This window comes from Saccostrea echinata, unplaced genomic scaffold (genome assembly GCF_033153115.1).
Source record: "Saccostrea echinata isolate AGI-Se365-2 ecotype Australia unplaced genomic scaffold, CSIRO_AGI_Sech_v1 ptg000002l, whole genome shotgun sequence".
NCBI classification, from domain to species: Eukaryota; Metazoa; Mollusca; class Bivalvia; order Ostreida; family Ostreidae; genus Saccostrea; species Saccostrea echinata.
Genome location: NW_026889751.1, coordinates 269,131 through 284,529, shown reverse-complemented (window position 1 = coordinate 284,529; position 15,399 = coordinate 269,131). Strand labels below are relative to the sequence as shown.

Genomic DNA, 15,399 nt, shown 5'->3' with positions numbered 1-15,399 from the left:
AAAATCAGGGTAAAACATAAACATTTAAAATAACAGATCAGAACACTCAAGTGAGCTATTTGAACAAAATTTGTATGTTGTCTGTTGTCTTTTGTTGTCATTGTAAACTTTTCACAATTTCATCATCTTCTGGAGAACCAAATTCAATCAAACTTGGTACAGCGTTTTCATGGGTGACCTTACCTTAACCTTAATTCTCTCCATGCCAGAAGGCACACAAGGCCTGAACATCCCCTTTTCCACTGGGGCCGGTCCCAGGCTGCAGGACATGCCGTGTTCCATGACTTCCAGCCTGCATCATTTCGCTCCACCTCCACCATCCGTCGCCATGTTGTCTTGGGGTGGCCTCTCTTCCTTCTCCCCTGAGGGATCCACCCGAGGGCCACAACACAGTCATCTGTTGGGTCCTTCCTCAACACATGGCCGATCCAATTCCATCTCCTCCTTCTCACATCACCACTGACGTTTTCTGCTCCTGCCATCTCCAGAACTGTCTTGTTTGGGATATGCTGCTGCCATCTGACCTTGAGAATCCTTCTGAGGCACTTGGTCTTAAAGATGTCAATCCTCTTTTCCTCTTACTTGGGTGAAGAGGATTGAAATTTATTCAAATAAAGAGACACACCCTTTTGAAATCTTGAAAGAGGAGATAACCAAAAAAAAAAGGGTGGATGTCATTGAAAATCCTCTTCTCAAGAACTGCTGCCCCCCCCCCCCCCCCAATGAAACTTATGTAGAAGCAACCTGACGTAGTGTAGATTTAAATTTGTTCTAATCATGATCTCATGGGAAAAGGGTGGGGCCACAACAGGGGATCAAAGTCAAAGTTTACAAGGGAATATATAAGAAATTTCTTTGAAAATCATCTTCCCAAGACTGACAAATCCATGGTTAGTGATATTCCTTTGCAAGTATCCCCATGCAGGTGTAACGGGAGAGGAGAAAAATGCATCGGACCAGACCGGGATTCGAACCCGGGCCCCCTGAATCTCCAGTCAGGTGCTCTACCAACTGAGCTATCTGACCGCCACATTCCTCCCTCCTTAAAGGTCTTCGGCCCCCGAAGACACCAACCCAGGCTCTTCCCTAGCAGGTCTTTCACCTGTCACTTCCAGGGCATGGCACGGCACCAAATGTAACGGGAGAGGAGAAAAATGCAGCGGACCAGACCGGGATTCAGTGGCAGTCAGACGGATTTGATCGCTGGTGGCCAGATAGCTCAGCTGGTAGAGCACCTGACTGGAGATTCAGGGGGCCTGGGTTCCAATCCCGGTTTGGTCCGGTTTGATTTTTCAACAATTACTCCTATATATTCCAATGTAAAACCTTGGACTGTGCAGAGATGGGATCAGGTGCTTAGAAGGAGTAAGCATCCTATGTCTACTGGTCACACCTGCTTATTTAGCTTTAATAAGTAATCAAGATGGCAGAATATGGGGTTTAAAACTGAGAGAATACTGCCTAAATCAGGAAAGTTGCCTAGTTATAAATTGATTTATTCTTAATGATTCTCACTGCTGTGATAACTTAGTCTAGATAATCCATGCCATAGTTATTGCTGGTAAAAAAAAAAAAAATAAGTGGGTTTTAGTAAACAGTGCCACCAAGATTCATAGTAAATTTCACCAGCATCCTAGCACTAAAGATGTAATTCTGTTTTTTCAGATGATGTAATTCTGTTTTTTCAGGATGGGTAGGCCACAAAATGGAATCTACATCATCCAGGGAGAGATCAGTTTGGTTGTCACTGCAATGAAAAGAAGTTCTCGTTGGGTAAACCACACACAACAGGTCTGTTACTTCCTCATTGACCGGAGAGCTTATGTCATTGCCCGTCTGTCTGTAAACCATTTTCAAATGATACTCTTCCTATAGTTTTAGTTATATGTTAACAAAACTAGGTACACAAGTAGACTACACAGGCTACACAGTTCTGGTATCCAGTTTTGATTTCAATGAACAGTATTGCCATGGTAGATAAAGAGTTAAAAATGTTTAGGATCAATACAGATCTTCTAATCATATAGTAGTGTTGTGTTTTACATGTACTGTGCCTAAATATGAGGGCTATTCAAAAAGTTTTGTCCTTGGTGCAATGAACAAAATAAGGCATGGAATCATTTTCATTTACTTATTTCATTCCTTCAAACCACTCTCCCTTAACACATAAACACTTTCTCATATGAGAAATCCACTCTTGAAATGCTTCATTTTTATATTTACATTTGTTGTGTTTTTCTACTATACTACCTAAGAAATTGATTTGAATGTCAATTTTGTGTATATGGTTACTCGCATGTAGGAATATACACAGAGAAACTTGTGCTTAAGTGACTTCACAATGAGGCTACAGAGTCATCGATAAAAATATAACAATATAGGACAGCAAAGAATTCAAACATTGAGGGTATTTTTGCTGCCTTTAAACACGTAAGATGTAAATATAAGGAATGTTTTTCAGTTGTGTGTGAATTATTGGTGTGTAAATCACACAGACTTGCACGCAGGCATATTTTGCATGAAGTGCTAGCACGCTTCATGAAATGTGCCTATGTGACAAGTCTGTGTGATTTACACACCAATAATTCACACACAACTGAAAACATTCCTTTATTATACTTTATTTTTAAACTTTCTTTGCAGCTGAAAATAGCAGCCTTTTTTATCCAGTAATTAGATTTTATCTGATAATCTTTACATCAGTTTTCTATTTTAGGATGAAGAAAGTGACCCTCTTCTTAGCAGTTTTTCTCAACTGAAAGACATTTTGAATAACATATCAGGTATGTATTCTTTGTTAACATACACTTTTGAATGCATTATTTGTATTTTTTTTAGTGAATCTGAGGAAATCTGGCATTTACTTTTGAGGTCAAATTTTTGAAATGAAACAAAATTAACAAATTTTAAATTTGGTACACTTTTTGCCTTTGTGTAAGTGTTTTACATATTATTCCTATAGATTTGGATGAGATTGAACCTAATGCATTTTTGGGCCCATTCCTGGAAGTGATCAGGTCGGAGGATACAACTGGACCAATTACAGGCCTAGCTCTGACTTCAGTGAACAAATTTTTATCCTATGGTTTAGTGGGTAAATGTCTGTCTATCTCTATCCATAGAAAAAATTCTGTGCAGTGTGTTTGTTTAAGGATTACATGTAAATAAATTACTTGTAGTGTTCATGTATGAAAGATGTTAAGAATATGTTCTAATCCATTGAAATCCATTATTGATAAATGGTTTTATACATTTTTCAATGTGATGTCTTTAGTCCCACATTGTCAGAACTTAATGTTTGATATTGTCAATTCTTGGTTTGTTTGTTTGTTTTTTTTCTGTCTGTCACTTTGTTTTCCATTGGTCTTTTAAATTAGTAATTTATTTTTTAGTTTTATTATTCTTTGTGTTGGATCAAGATTTCCTTTGCACTGCAAAAATAAAAATTAGGGTATAGTTTTGAGAATTACTATCTTTAAATAAAACTTTGTAAAATTCACTTTACTAAAGTTGTTTGGATCAAGATAAGATAATGGATTGAGAATGATACACTGTTTTGTATAGCAGAGTTGCAGATCAATTTATATGAAAAAAATCTTTCCCTTTTTTATCAAGATCAGGTACTCTGAAATAATGGATGAAAACTGCTTATCAGGAAAATATAAAATGGTTTAAGGTTGCTTGAAAAGTTAGATATTGCATCAAAATTTGGAATGCTGTTGCATGTAAAGGGTAAAAAATCAAGTCTGTGAAACAAGAGATAGTACTTAAAATCAAAAACTAGAAAATAAGACTGGTGCAGGAAAGCATGTTCATCTGAAAATATCTGTCATTTACTAAGTGTTACATATTTGTATTTCAGACTGCTCTTAGCAATGAGCTGGGTTTCTCCCTAAGCCCATTTAATATTGATGGCTATACCTCTCCTAGTGCATTATTTATTTAAAAGAAAATAAATTTATTTTTTGTCATCTGTTTTTTTTTCAGATTCAGCTTGTGAGACAGCTCCTGCTGCCATAGAGAACATAGCAGATGCTGTCACTCATGCCAGATTTGTAGGCACGGATCCAGGATCTGATGAGGTGGTCCTGATGAAAATTTTGCACGTAAGACAGTGTACTTATATTTATTGTTTAGACCGTATTTCATGTTGCAATTTACATAAACATATACTCTATGCACAGAGAAAAGTAATTTAAAATTGTCAAATTGTTTTGGAAAATATTAATGTAGATTTGAATTATTAATAGCATTCAGTCATGTGGTTCAAACAAGTACAGTAAAACACACTTATAGCATAATGCCAGGGACGAGCAATTTTGATTCATTATAAAGGTAATTTGTTATAGCCCTGAAGTTTATAATATGTTTTAAAACTCCAGGAAAATCACTTCACTGTAGGCACAAATTTAATTTAAGCATGCTCACTTTAACTGTGTTTTACTGTACTGTCATAAATAGTGCTGCTGAAAAAAATACCTGCTGACTCCGGGGCCTTGAAACTTAGACAAGCTCACTTTTGATTTCAGTCTCTCTTTTACCAAAGGAATTTATAGTTAAAAGTGAGACTGATATCAAAAGTGAGCTTGTTTAAGTTTTATTGGCCTGGGGTCTATAGTTTTAATAACTGTAAAGGTAGAAATATAACAGGTTAAAAACAGAGAAGAAATTGATTAATGACTTATGATTGTCTATATTTCCACATACCAAATTTGTCATCACTGATTAAGATAATAATATTTATTATTATAAATACTAATAGATCATTAAGTTTCTACATGCCAAATTCCTTAAATATGCCAAATATATAAATCCTCAAACTTTCAACCAGTCTGTGTGTAGCCTTTCTAATAATTCAGCACTCTTATTTGTCAGGTTTTGCGGACTCTGTTGTTAGCCCCCGCTGGAGTTCTTCTTACCAATGAGTCAGTCTGTGAAATTATGCAGTCATGTTTCCGAATTTGTTTCGAAATGAGACTTAGTGGTGAGTAGATTGGGAATTTAATAAGCAAAGTGTTTCTTAAACAGAGGTTTTCTGGGAATTTCACAATTTTTCAAATTAAATTTTAGAACCTGAAAAGCACTTATAAATAAGATTACCGATTTATGATGTTTTGTTGGTATTTTATGCTGTAGAACTACTGAGGAAGTCAGCGGAACACACACTGATGGACATGGTTCAATTGTTATTCTCACGACTGCCACAGTTCAAGGAAGATCCTAAATGGGTAGCCAACATGAAAAAGGTAACTTGTTATTTATAGATTTTAGGTCACCTTAGGTGTTCAACATTATTAAATTAACCAAAAATACTTTCTTCCTGGAAAATTTTATTAGTTGTCATATCAATCATATTGTCCTGTTTTGCTTGGTTGGTTTCTATTAGAAAACAAGAGTAGATGTATGATAAAATCTTACTTCTGTTTTAGATATGATCATGTTTTTTATGCCTGTCTTTGATGGACCATACTATGTATGAGCTTCCAGTCTGTTCATCTGTCTGTCTGTCTGTTTTTTTTACTTCATTTCACACTGTTAAGCCTATGACCATCAAACTTTAAAAGTTGATGCATCATTCTGGGGAGGAGTTTCATGACCCAAAAATAGGTTGCAGTGACCTAATTTGGAATTTGCATAGACAAATATCTGGATCATATTTTGCACAGTGTGAGACCAAGAATGATCAAATTGTGTCATTTGATGGACAGTGGGTTGATGGTGTGTCAAGATTGAAAAGGTGGCTATTATTGCCTTATTTTGGAATTTTATAGCTATGCATTCTCAGATTTAGTTCATATCTTTCACTGTGTAAAAATCTGAATCACTTTCAATACAATACATATAAATGTGAGATATCAAAATTAATAAGTCAACTACAGTGCAGTCATACTTTTAATTGACACTATAAGTCAACTACAGTGCAATCATACTTTTAATTGACACTATCAGTCAACTACAGTGCAGTCATACTTTTAATTGACATTAACATTTTTGAAGTCCATTGTACTGTGATGTAAAAATCCAGATCTGTAATTTATTACATTTGATGGGGCTGACTTTATGTACTATGCTATTGTATTTTAGGAGTATATAAGCAGATAAATAATATAGTATAAAGGGTATCTATTTTTTTAACCCCAGACTTGACCAGACAAAGACTTCATCACAATGTTATTTTACATGTGATATGCTTTCTATATTGAAGATGAATAGTACAAGTAGGTACTAATTACACTTGAATTGAAACTTGATATACACAATTATCAGACAGTATATTGGGAAAAGAGTGGGTTTTATTGACTTTTGAGATACTCTGAGTAGATTGTACATAAGAACAAACAAACCTCTCAGGGCAAACTTAGGACAGTAATCAAGGATACAGAAAAAAAAACTAAGAAAAGGCGAAGATGTCAGTCTACATTAACAAATGATCATATTTGTTTCTGAATTCTGAAATAAATTGGTTTACTGATGAAGAAAATGCAGTTAGTTTGGACATTACAATAAATAAAAATGTAGAGACATTCGTTAGCATTAGACTTCAGTGGTAATTTATAATGAAATGATTTATTGACCATCTGTCAAATTTTATAAGTCAAGTTCTGTAAAATCACTTATTTTCATGGGGGTTAAATTTCCATTGCTTTGTGGTATGAAGAGACCCACAAATTCATGTCCACCACGAAGTGTAAAATGTCATATACATAACTACTCAACAATTCTTTATCCATGGAATCAAATCCCCATGAGCCCATAGTTTAACCTCAAAACACGAAAAATTTGACCCCACAAAAATATGTGATTTTACAGCATCACTGGAGTGATATTCATATTCATTTAGAGATTTTTAAGCCATGTAAAAATTTGTACAATTTTAACTTATTTCTATTGAAACAAACGGATAACAATCCGATTATAAATTACATTTTAAAATGTCCTAATACAATGACAGCTGAAGATGAGAACAGGAGGAGTGGATCCATCTCGTATGGGGAGGAAGAAACGGTCACCTAAACCACGACCAAAACGTCCAAAGTCCAAACAGCAGGACAACACTGCAGGCACCATACAGGAGTGTGAGAATGTGTCCAGCTCCAGGGAGGATGTTTCTGGGGGTCAGGATCCTCCCCAAGACAGCATAGTGTCTGAGGGGATAGAGTATGTTCAGGCTTCCAAGGAGAGGCTAGCCACCACCCCTGCTACCCCGGGGGAAGATGGAGTGATTGACATCAGTCAACGCTTTCAGGTAAGGACTGGTAAATGAACTTATGAATAAGGAATATGATAGCATTTAGCTGCAATTTAAGTGCACATTCTTTGCCAATGAAGTGACTTCTTGCAATTAATTAACTTTCTTTGTCTATTAATTGCTGAACTTGCATATAGCTCTGTCACCATAAAATGTCCAGAAATGAAAATATTTCAATCAAACCCTGCCCTAAAGCTAATAGAAAAAAATGGGAAAAAATATTTACGTTGGTTCCAGTCAGATTAAAAGCATGGAATTCTATATCAGTACTGCTGCTGCTGATGTTTTTTTTTCTTTTTATTTAAGTATTAATATTTTGTCGATCTTAAGATAATGGTGATTTTTAATTTAAATTATCCGTGATTAATGTTTTAATTAGAATTGAGTGTGATTTTTCCTATTACAAGGAGGCAACGGACAAAGAAAAACAAGCTGCACAGATTTCAGAAGAGATTTCAGAACTACAGATAGATGATAGTTCCACTGAAATAGACAAAGACTGTTTTAGTTTACAATCAGAATCATCCAACATAAGCTTAAATATGGAAAATTCTGGATCCACCTCCCAAGTTGTGCTTTCAGTTCCTCAGAGAGAAGACACATCACAAGTAAGTTTTATTATTTCATGCATGTGACAGTATTTACTATATAAGGGCATTTTTATCATTTCTCAGAAAAATTCTTTGCTGCACAGTAGTGATGGGAATCGGTAAGAATTTCATAATTGATGATTGGGCTACTGTAACTAACTAATTATCAATTATAATCGGACATTTACAAAGTCTGTCAATTTAGTTTATTAAATGGTAAGAATGGGTGAATAGCTACTTTCTGTGGTGGTCCAGCTGGTTTTTCGTTCATTTTGCAGAATCCGAAGTACGTCCATACCCGGGATTGAGCGTTGTTACCGGGTATGAAAACAATTGTCCGTTCGTCTGCGCCATTACAATACACAAATAAGTTAATAGATAAGTCTTGGCTGGAATATTGGGCTTAAAAACTATTACGCTTGTAAAAAAAAATAACCCAATTAATCGGAATAAAAATTTTGCAATCGAGCGCTTGGATTATGCCAGCAATCGACTGATTTTTGATTATAATCGATGATTGGAACACCACTACTGCACAGTGCAATTTTTGAAAGTGAGGAATCTGAATTGGTGTGAAAATGTGATTTAAAGAAAAACCTGTCATTAAATGAAATTTAAGTTCAGTTCTAGTAAATATCATCACTGAATTAAATTTACGTACTGTAGATTCCTTATTTTATGTGAGTTCTGTACTTTATATCCTGAAATGGCCCTTAGACGTCAAATCACGAGAACAATAATTCGTTAGTAGACATACGTTTGATCTAGAGATTTTACATGCATTTGACCACCATATAAATAAAAGCAAGTAATTTTATTTTGCGAGTGATGCTTCTCACTAAATTACGCGATAATTAATTCCTCAGTTATATTTGGGAATCTACAGTCTTTGCATTAAGCAACATTTCTGATTTTCACAGTTGCCTCATCTTCGCTAGCCAAGAGTTTCTGATACGCTACTCTCCTCATAAACCCTTGGCATACGGTGCTGACAAAAGACGGGATTGTTTTCGTCACGTGATCACGATTCTTACCAGGTACTCACAGATTGCGTCATTGACAGAAATAGAAAGCGTATTTAAAAAAATAATGTTTTTAAAGAATAATTAACAAGAAGGTATTGAGTTATGTTAATTTGTTATTTAAACATGTTAAAATGCAAATCTACATCTTCAGTACAGATTCTTAATCACATATTTTGCACGTTGCTTAGATAAAGGATGACACCATTTAGCTATTCATAGAATGGCATGTTATCTTACGGATCGTTGTTTACTTGCGTTTTTCATTCCCGATATTAAAAAGTCAAGATATATCCCGAACGCAAATATCGACATTTACAAAAAAAAATTGCTGATTGGTCGAATGATGTCGATCAACTCCAATCACAACTTGAGAAAAAAATCCCAACTTTTTTTAACACCGTATGCCAAGGGCTTATGAGGAGAGTAGCGTATCAGAAACCCTTGGCTAGCGAAGATGCAGTTGCCTTGGCAAATTTAGTAACTTAATAATATTTATCTTGAAGTATTTCATGGCAAATATCAGCATTATGTTAAAAATTAGATAACTCAAATTTCTCATTTTAACACAGCTTTCAATTTAGATGTGGAAAAAATATCCAATTTTAAAATTTATCCATTGACATACCAGTATCAATTAAGATTAATACATTTAATAATGTTAGATCTGTAGATTTGTACCTTTTTACCAAATTTGGTAGTGTTGCCAAAATCAGATTTTCCTGAGTGCAAGTACCTTAAAATAATCAATTATCAAGATTTTCATTAGGTCAATAGCTTCGCATATACTGTAAATGTATTTTATTTAGTGTGTATGATAATGGGCAAAAATTGATTTTTTGACAAGTTAGCCTAAATTTGATTTAGCTCTCTCTTAAGGTGCTTTATATGAATATGATATACACAAGACATTTAACGATGTATGATTTAGCGGAAGTTGCTTTCTGTGAAAGGTGCTAATAGAATACAAAGCCAAATGTATCATGTGAAGAGTAGTTTAATGATATTTATGAGTATTTTCTATGACAGAAGGGCCCTGACGTGCTGGGTACCTGTGGAGATATGGACAGGGTCAGTTTACAGTAGTTTGTTGATAATTTTAAGTATTTTCTATAACAGAAGGGCCCTGACGTGCTGGGTATCTGTGGAGATATGGACAGGGTCAGTTTACAGTAGTTTGTTGATAATTTTAAGTATTTTCTATGACAGAAGGGCCCTGACGTGCTGGGTACCTGTGGAGATATGGACAGGGTCAGTTTATATAGTTTGTTGATAATTTTAAGTATTTTCTATGACAGAAGAGCCCTGACGTGCTGGGTACCTGTGGAGATATGGACAGGGTCAGTTTATATAGTTTGTTGATAATTATGAGTATTTTCTATGACAGAAGGGCCCTGACGTGCTGGGTACCTGTGGAGATATGGACAGGGTCAGTTTATATAGTTTGTTGATAATTTTAAGTATTTTCTATGACAGAAGGGCCCTGACATGCTGGGTACCTGTGGAGGTAAGGACAGGGTCAGTTTATATAGTTTGTTGATAATTTTAAGTATTTTCTATGACAGAAGGGCCCTGACGTGCTGGGTACCTGTGGAGATATGGACAGGGTCAGTTTATATAGTTTGTTGATAATTATGAGTATTTTCTATGACAGAAGGACCCTGACATGCTAGGTACCTGTGGAGATATGGACAGGGTCAGTTTACAGTAGTTTGTTAATAATTTTAAGTATTTTCTATGACAGAAGGGCCCTGACATGCTGGGTACCTGTGGAGATATGGACAGGGTCAGTTTATATAGTTTGTTGATAATTTTAAGTATTTTCTATGACAGAAGGGCCCTGACGTGCTGGGTACCTGTGGAGATATGGACAGGGTCAGTTTATATAGTTTGTTGATAATTTTAAGTATTTTCTGTGACAGAAGGTCCCTGACGTGCTGGGTACCTGTGGAGATATGGACAGGGTCAGTTTATATAGTTTGTTGATAATTTTAAGTATTTTCTGTGACAGAAGGGCCCTGACATGCTGGGTACCTGTGGAGATACGGACAGGGTCAGTTTATATAGTTTGTTGACAATTTTAAGTATTTTCTATGACAGAAGGGCCCTGACGTGCTGGGTACCTGTGGAGATATGGACAGGGTCAGTTTATATAGTTTGTTGATAATTTTAAGTATTTTCTATGACAGAAGGGCCCTGACGTGCTGGGTACCTGTGGAGATATGGACAGGGTCAGTTTATATAGTTTGTTGATAATTATGAGTATTTTCTATGACAGAAGGGCCCTGACGTGCTGGGTACCTGTGGAGGTACGGACAGGGTCAGTTTACAGTAGTTTGTTGATAATTTTAAGTATTTTCTATGACAGAAGGGCCCTGATGTGCTGGGTATCTGTGGAGATATGGACAGGGTCAGTTTGCAGTAGTTTGTTAATAATTTTAAGTATTTTCTATGACAGAAGGGCCCTGACATGCTGGGTACCTGTGGAGATACGGACAGGGTCATTTTATATAGTTTGTTGACAATTTTAAGTATTTTCTGTGACAGAAGGGCCCTGAAATGCCGGGTACCTGTGGAGATACAGACAGGGTCAGTTTATATAGTTTGTTGACAATTTTAAGTATTTTCTATGACAGAAGGGCCCTGACGTGCTGGATACCTGTGGAGATATGGACAGGGTCAGTTTACAGTAGTTTGTTGATAATTTTAAGTATTTTCTATGACAGAAGGTCCCTGACGTGCTGGATACCTGTGGAGATATGGACAGGGTCAGTTTACAGTAGTTTGTTGATAATTTTAAGTATTTTCTATGACAGAAGGGCCCTGACGTGCTGGGTACCTGTGGAGATATGGACAGGGTCAGTTAATACAGTTTGTTGATAATTATGAGTATTTTCTGTGACAGAAGGGCCCTGACATGCTAGGTACCTGTGGAGATATGGACAGGGTCAGTTTACAAAGTTTGGTAATAATTATGAGTATTTTCTATGACAGAAGGGCCCTGACATGCTGGGTACCTGTGGAGATATGGACAGGGTCAGTTAGTGATGGGACATCGGTTAATTTTCATAATCGATCATCGGTTGGAATCAGTTACTGCTTCCGATGCGATTTTACTGATTATAACCGGATGTCATAGTTTTGTATATAAATAGCAGACAATTACAATTATTTCATATTATTTCTTTAACAGGAATATATAAAATATATAATATATTATTTTCTTTGTTGTTTTGCTTCTTTTACACTCTCTATATATGCACCTTTCAGTTCTTAATCACCTTTCCTTCATGCTAGGTGGCTAGTATCAGATGCAGACGCCATTTTCTTTCATTGGGAAGAAATAAATTTTAAACCAGAAATGGATAATTCCGGAGTGTATTGTATTAAATGTATGTTTCCGATGATCGATTTTGAAAAATTATAATGGATCATCGGAATCGGTATCATTTTTTCATCGACAATCGATGTTTTCTGATTATCAGAACAACACTAGGGTCAGTTTACAAAGTTTGGTAATAATTATGAGTATTTTCTATGACAGAAGGGCCCTGACATGCTGGGTACCTGTGGAGATATGGACAGGGTCAGTTTACACTCAGAAGACACAGAGTCTGTACACAGTACTGCAGAGAATTCAGAACCAATGGTGGTGGATGAGATTGTCAACCCTCAGGGAGTCAGGTTCACCCCTCATCACCACCACAAGGAAGGTAACTCTTACTAGCTATTTGTAAGGCAGATATTGAGGTTGTGAAAGAAATACAAGTAGATTCAAATACAGACCTGTCAATATACTTTTATCAGATATCAACATTTATCCAATTTCAGTTTTTGGTATAAAGCAGAGAATTCATGTTTTATTCACCTGCAAACTTCCTATTAAAGCTCATTCACTGGAAAGCAGGGATTTTTTAAATTTCAGAAGTCTGTTCTTTTTGGGGAAAACTGATTGTTTGAGTACACTCAATTAACAATTCAGTTTTTAGCAAAGCCTTTAATCTAAAAACTCTAACATTTATTTAACATTTCAACTAATCTATACAAATACTAGTAAAGTTTGAAGCAGATATTGTGCCTTGTGTAAAAGATTAAGTTTTGACCTGTTGACATAAAATCTTTTCTATTTGAAAAGAATTTTTGTGATACTCTGATTAAAATTGAAAATGTGCTTTATGTATGTTTAAAAAAATTGATAATTTTCTTAAGAAAATCCTCATTAATATATAGATATCCCAGATGTAATTGTGGTGTTTGATTGCTCATGTTTATTTTCAGGTTCTGGTCCTCTTTTACCCTATGGCTTACCATGTGTGCGTGAATTGTTTCGCTTCCTGATCTCGTTAACCAATCCCCTGGACCGTCACAACACAGACGTGATGATACACATGGGACTCAGTCTCCTGTCCGTAGCTCTGGAGTCAGGGGCAGATCATATCGGCCATTACAATTCTCTCCTGTACCTGGTCAAAGATGAAATGTGTCGGCACCTCTTCCTGGTATGTAAAGTCACAAGGGGCCATAGGTTGTTCTTGACAATGAATAAAGTATAATACATGCTTGCTAGTTTCGGAGTTAAGAATCTGACTAAATTTGTTTTTTGCAGTAAATGCTCATTTCTTAGCTAGTAGCTAATTTGTTCTTGCTACTGTATTTATACAATCATGTTTTGTTGAGAGTAGTTTTACATTTTTACAGTTGCTGCAGTCCGAGAGACTTTCTTTGTTCTCAGCTTCTCTCCGAGTTTGTTTTCTGTTGTTTGAGTCCATCAGAAGTCACCTAAAGCTACAACTAGAGGTACTTGATATACATGTAGTTTTGATAAATACACCAAGCACTTATGCAAAGTTGAATACTGTTAACAATAAATATAGGTCTTGCCTATTTTAGTTGATATTCCTCAATAATTTAATTTTAGTTGTAACATGTCATTTGATTGGATAAAAGATTTTGTTTATATCGTATAACATAAGTTGCCTACGTCACAATGAGTTACGTCAAAAATGTATTACTCCTCTTGACGTTACTTTTAAAATATGCTCAATTTGAAGCCATTTTTGAAGGAAAAATTATCTTATTGTCTACACTGAAATTAAATTATAAGGAATGAAGCTTAATTATTTTAACCTATGTATACGATATAACATAACTTGGGGCAGTTTACACTTTTTTATAAACCGCTTCGCGGTTTATAAAGCGTAAAGTGCCCCAAGTTATGTTATATTGTATAACATAGGTTGAAATAAGCTTCATTCCTTAATTAATTATTGAAATGCATACATGTTCTTGATGAATAATTGATGTACATGTAATGGGTATATGATCTAGGTTCAGAAAAATAACTAATTTTAATATAATTTAGAATGCTATATTATTCAGAATACAGATATGACTGTGCCAAGAGCACTTGTATATATTATACACCAAATATTCTTGCAATATTTTACTGTATCAGTGTTAATCTACATTACAGTGTATGTGTGATTAACAAAATGACTCTTATTTCAGTTTTATTTGACCAAACTGACAGATATCATAGTATCTGAGTCTCCCAGGATCTCATACGAGATTCGTGAGATAGCTCTTGAGTCTATCGTTCAGCTGTGGAGAATTCCTGGTCTTGTTACAGAACTTTACCTTAACTATGACTGTGATCTATACTGCTCCAACTTGTTTGAAGATCTTACCAAACTTTTATCAAAGGTAATAAATGTGTGTGTATAGAAAACAATTTTTAAGTGTGCTCTGAGAAGTAAATCATATTCTGTTTCTGTTGAGTAAAATATTGTCTTTTAAAATGTTTAGCAATCAGTAATCTATTAAAAGTACATTGTATACATGAACCAACAGTAGATACTTGTACAGTAAACTCTGTTTGGAAGAATTGCTTTGAACCTGTTAATCACTTGGATTTATATAGTCCATCAGTCTTCAAATGGTTTCCAACCAGTATCTTGAGATCAATTGGTTGCTTAACATTAAACTTAAAAGAAACTTTTAGCACAGATTTGCTGTTATATACCAATGACCCCTATTGTTTTTGTCATATATGGTATTTTTATTTGTTTTGTGTTACAAAATACTTTTTTGTTTCAGAATGCCTTTCCAGTTCAGGGCCTGTTTTCCACACACCTTTTGTCACTTGATGCTCTGTTGACAGTAGTTGACAGCATTGAACAGCACTGTCACAGTCGAATACTCAGCATCAACAAACAGGGAGCTGAGGGTAAGACTTTGTTGATGCAGTTCACAGCAGTATTGTCTAATAAGTGTATTTTATGGGGAAATGCAAGGTTTAGATACAGATTTATTCAAATCATTGTCCCTCAGTTAAGGGTGGAGCAAATTTAAGGGATCGAAGTTTTACCTAGGAATTATAGGGAAATTCTTTTATCCTTTTCTCAAGAGAGCAGGGTCTCAATTAATCATATTACTATGAAACCATCCCCATTTAATGTGGATTCAAGTCTGTTCAGAGCATGGCTGCAGGGACAAAGTTGGGGCATACTAGGAGGAAAAATTTGAAGCAGAAATATAG

At 35.4% G+C, this 15,399-nt stretch overlaps 1 protein-coding gene across 2 annotated transcripts in view; it reads left to right on the top strand.

Moving 5' to 3' along the window:
- Positions 1-1,689: 1,689 nt before the first annotated feature.
- LOC133204489 (Golgi-specific brefeldin A-resistance guanine nucleotide exchange factor 1-like) overlaps positions 1,690-15,399 on the top strand; it is a 29,417-nt gene continuing 15,707 nt past the window's right edge. For both annotated transcript variants that reach the window (XM_061340241.1, XM_061340232.1), the window contains exons 1-13: positions 1,690-1,791; positions 2,717-2,783; positions 2,963-3,094; positions 3,988-4,106; positions 4,876-4,984; positions 5,137-5,246; positions 6,953-7,246; positions 7,657-7,857; positions 12,406-12,574; positions 13,140-13,360; positions 13,560-13,658; positions 14,370-14,564; positions 14,958-15,087. In XM_061340241.1, the coding sequence (XP_061196225.1) occupies positions 1,690-1,791; positions 2,717-2,783; positions 2,963-3,094; positions 3,988-4,106; positions 4,876-4,984; positions 5,137-5,246; positions 6,953-7,246; positions 7,657-7,857; positions 12,406-12,574; positions 13,140-13,360; positions 13,560-13,658; positions 14,370-14,564; positions 14,958-15,087 (1,948 nt within the window). The remainder of the gene's footprint in view (positions 1,792-2,716; positions 2,784-2,962; positions 3,095-3,987; positions 4,107-4,875; positions 4,985-5,136; positions 5,247-6,952; positions 7,247-7,656; positions 7,858-12,405; positions 12,575-13,139; positions 13,361-13,559; positions 13,659-14,369; positions 14,565-14,957; positions 15,088-15,399) is intronic.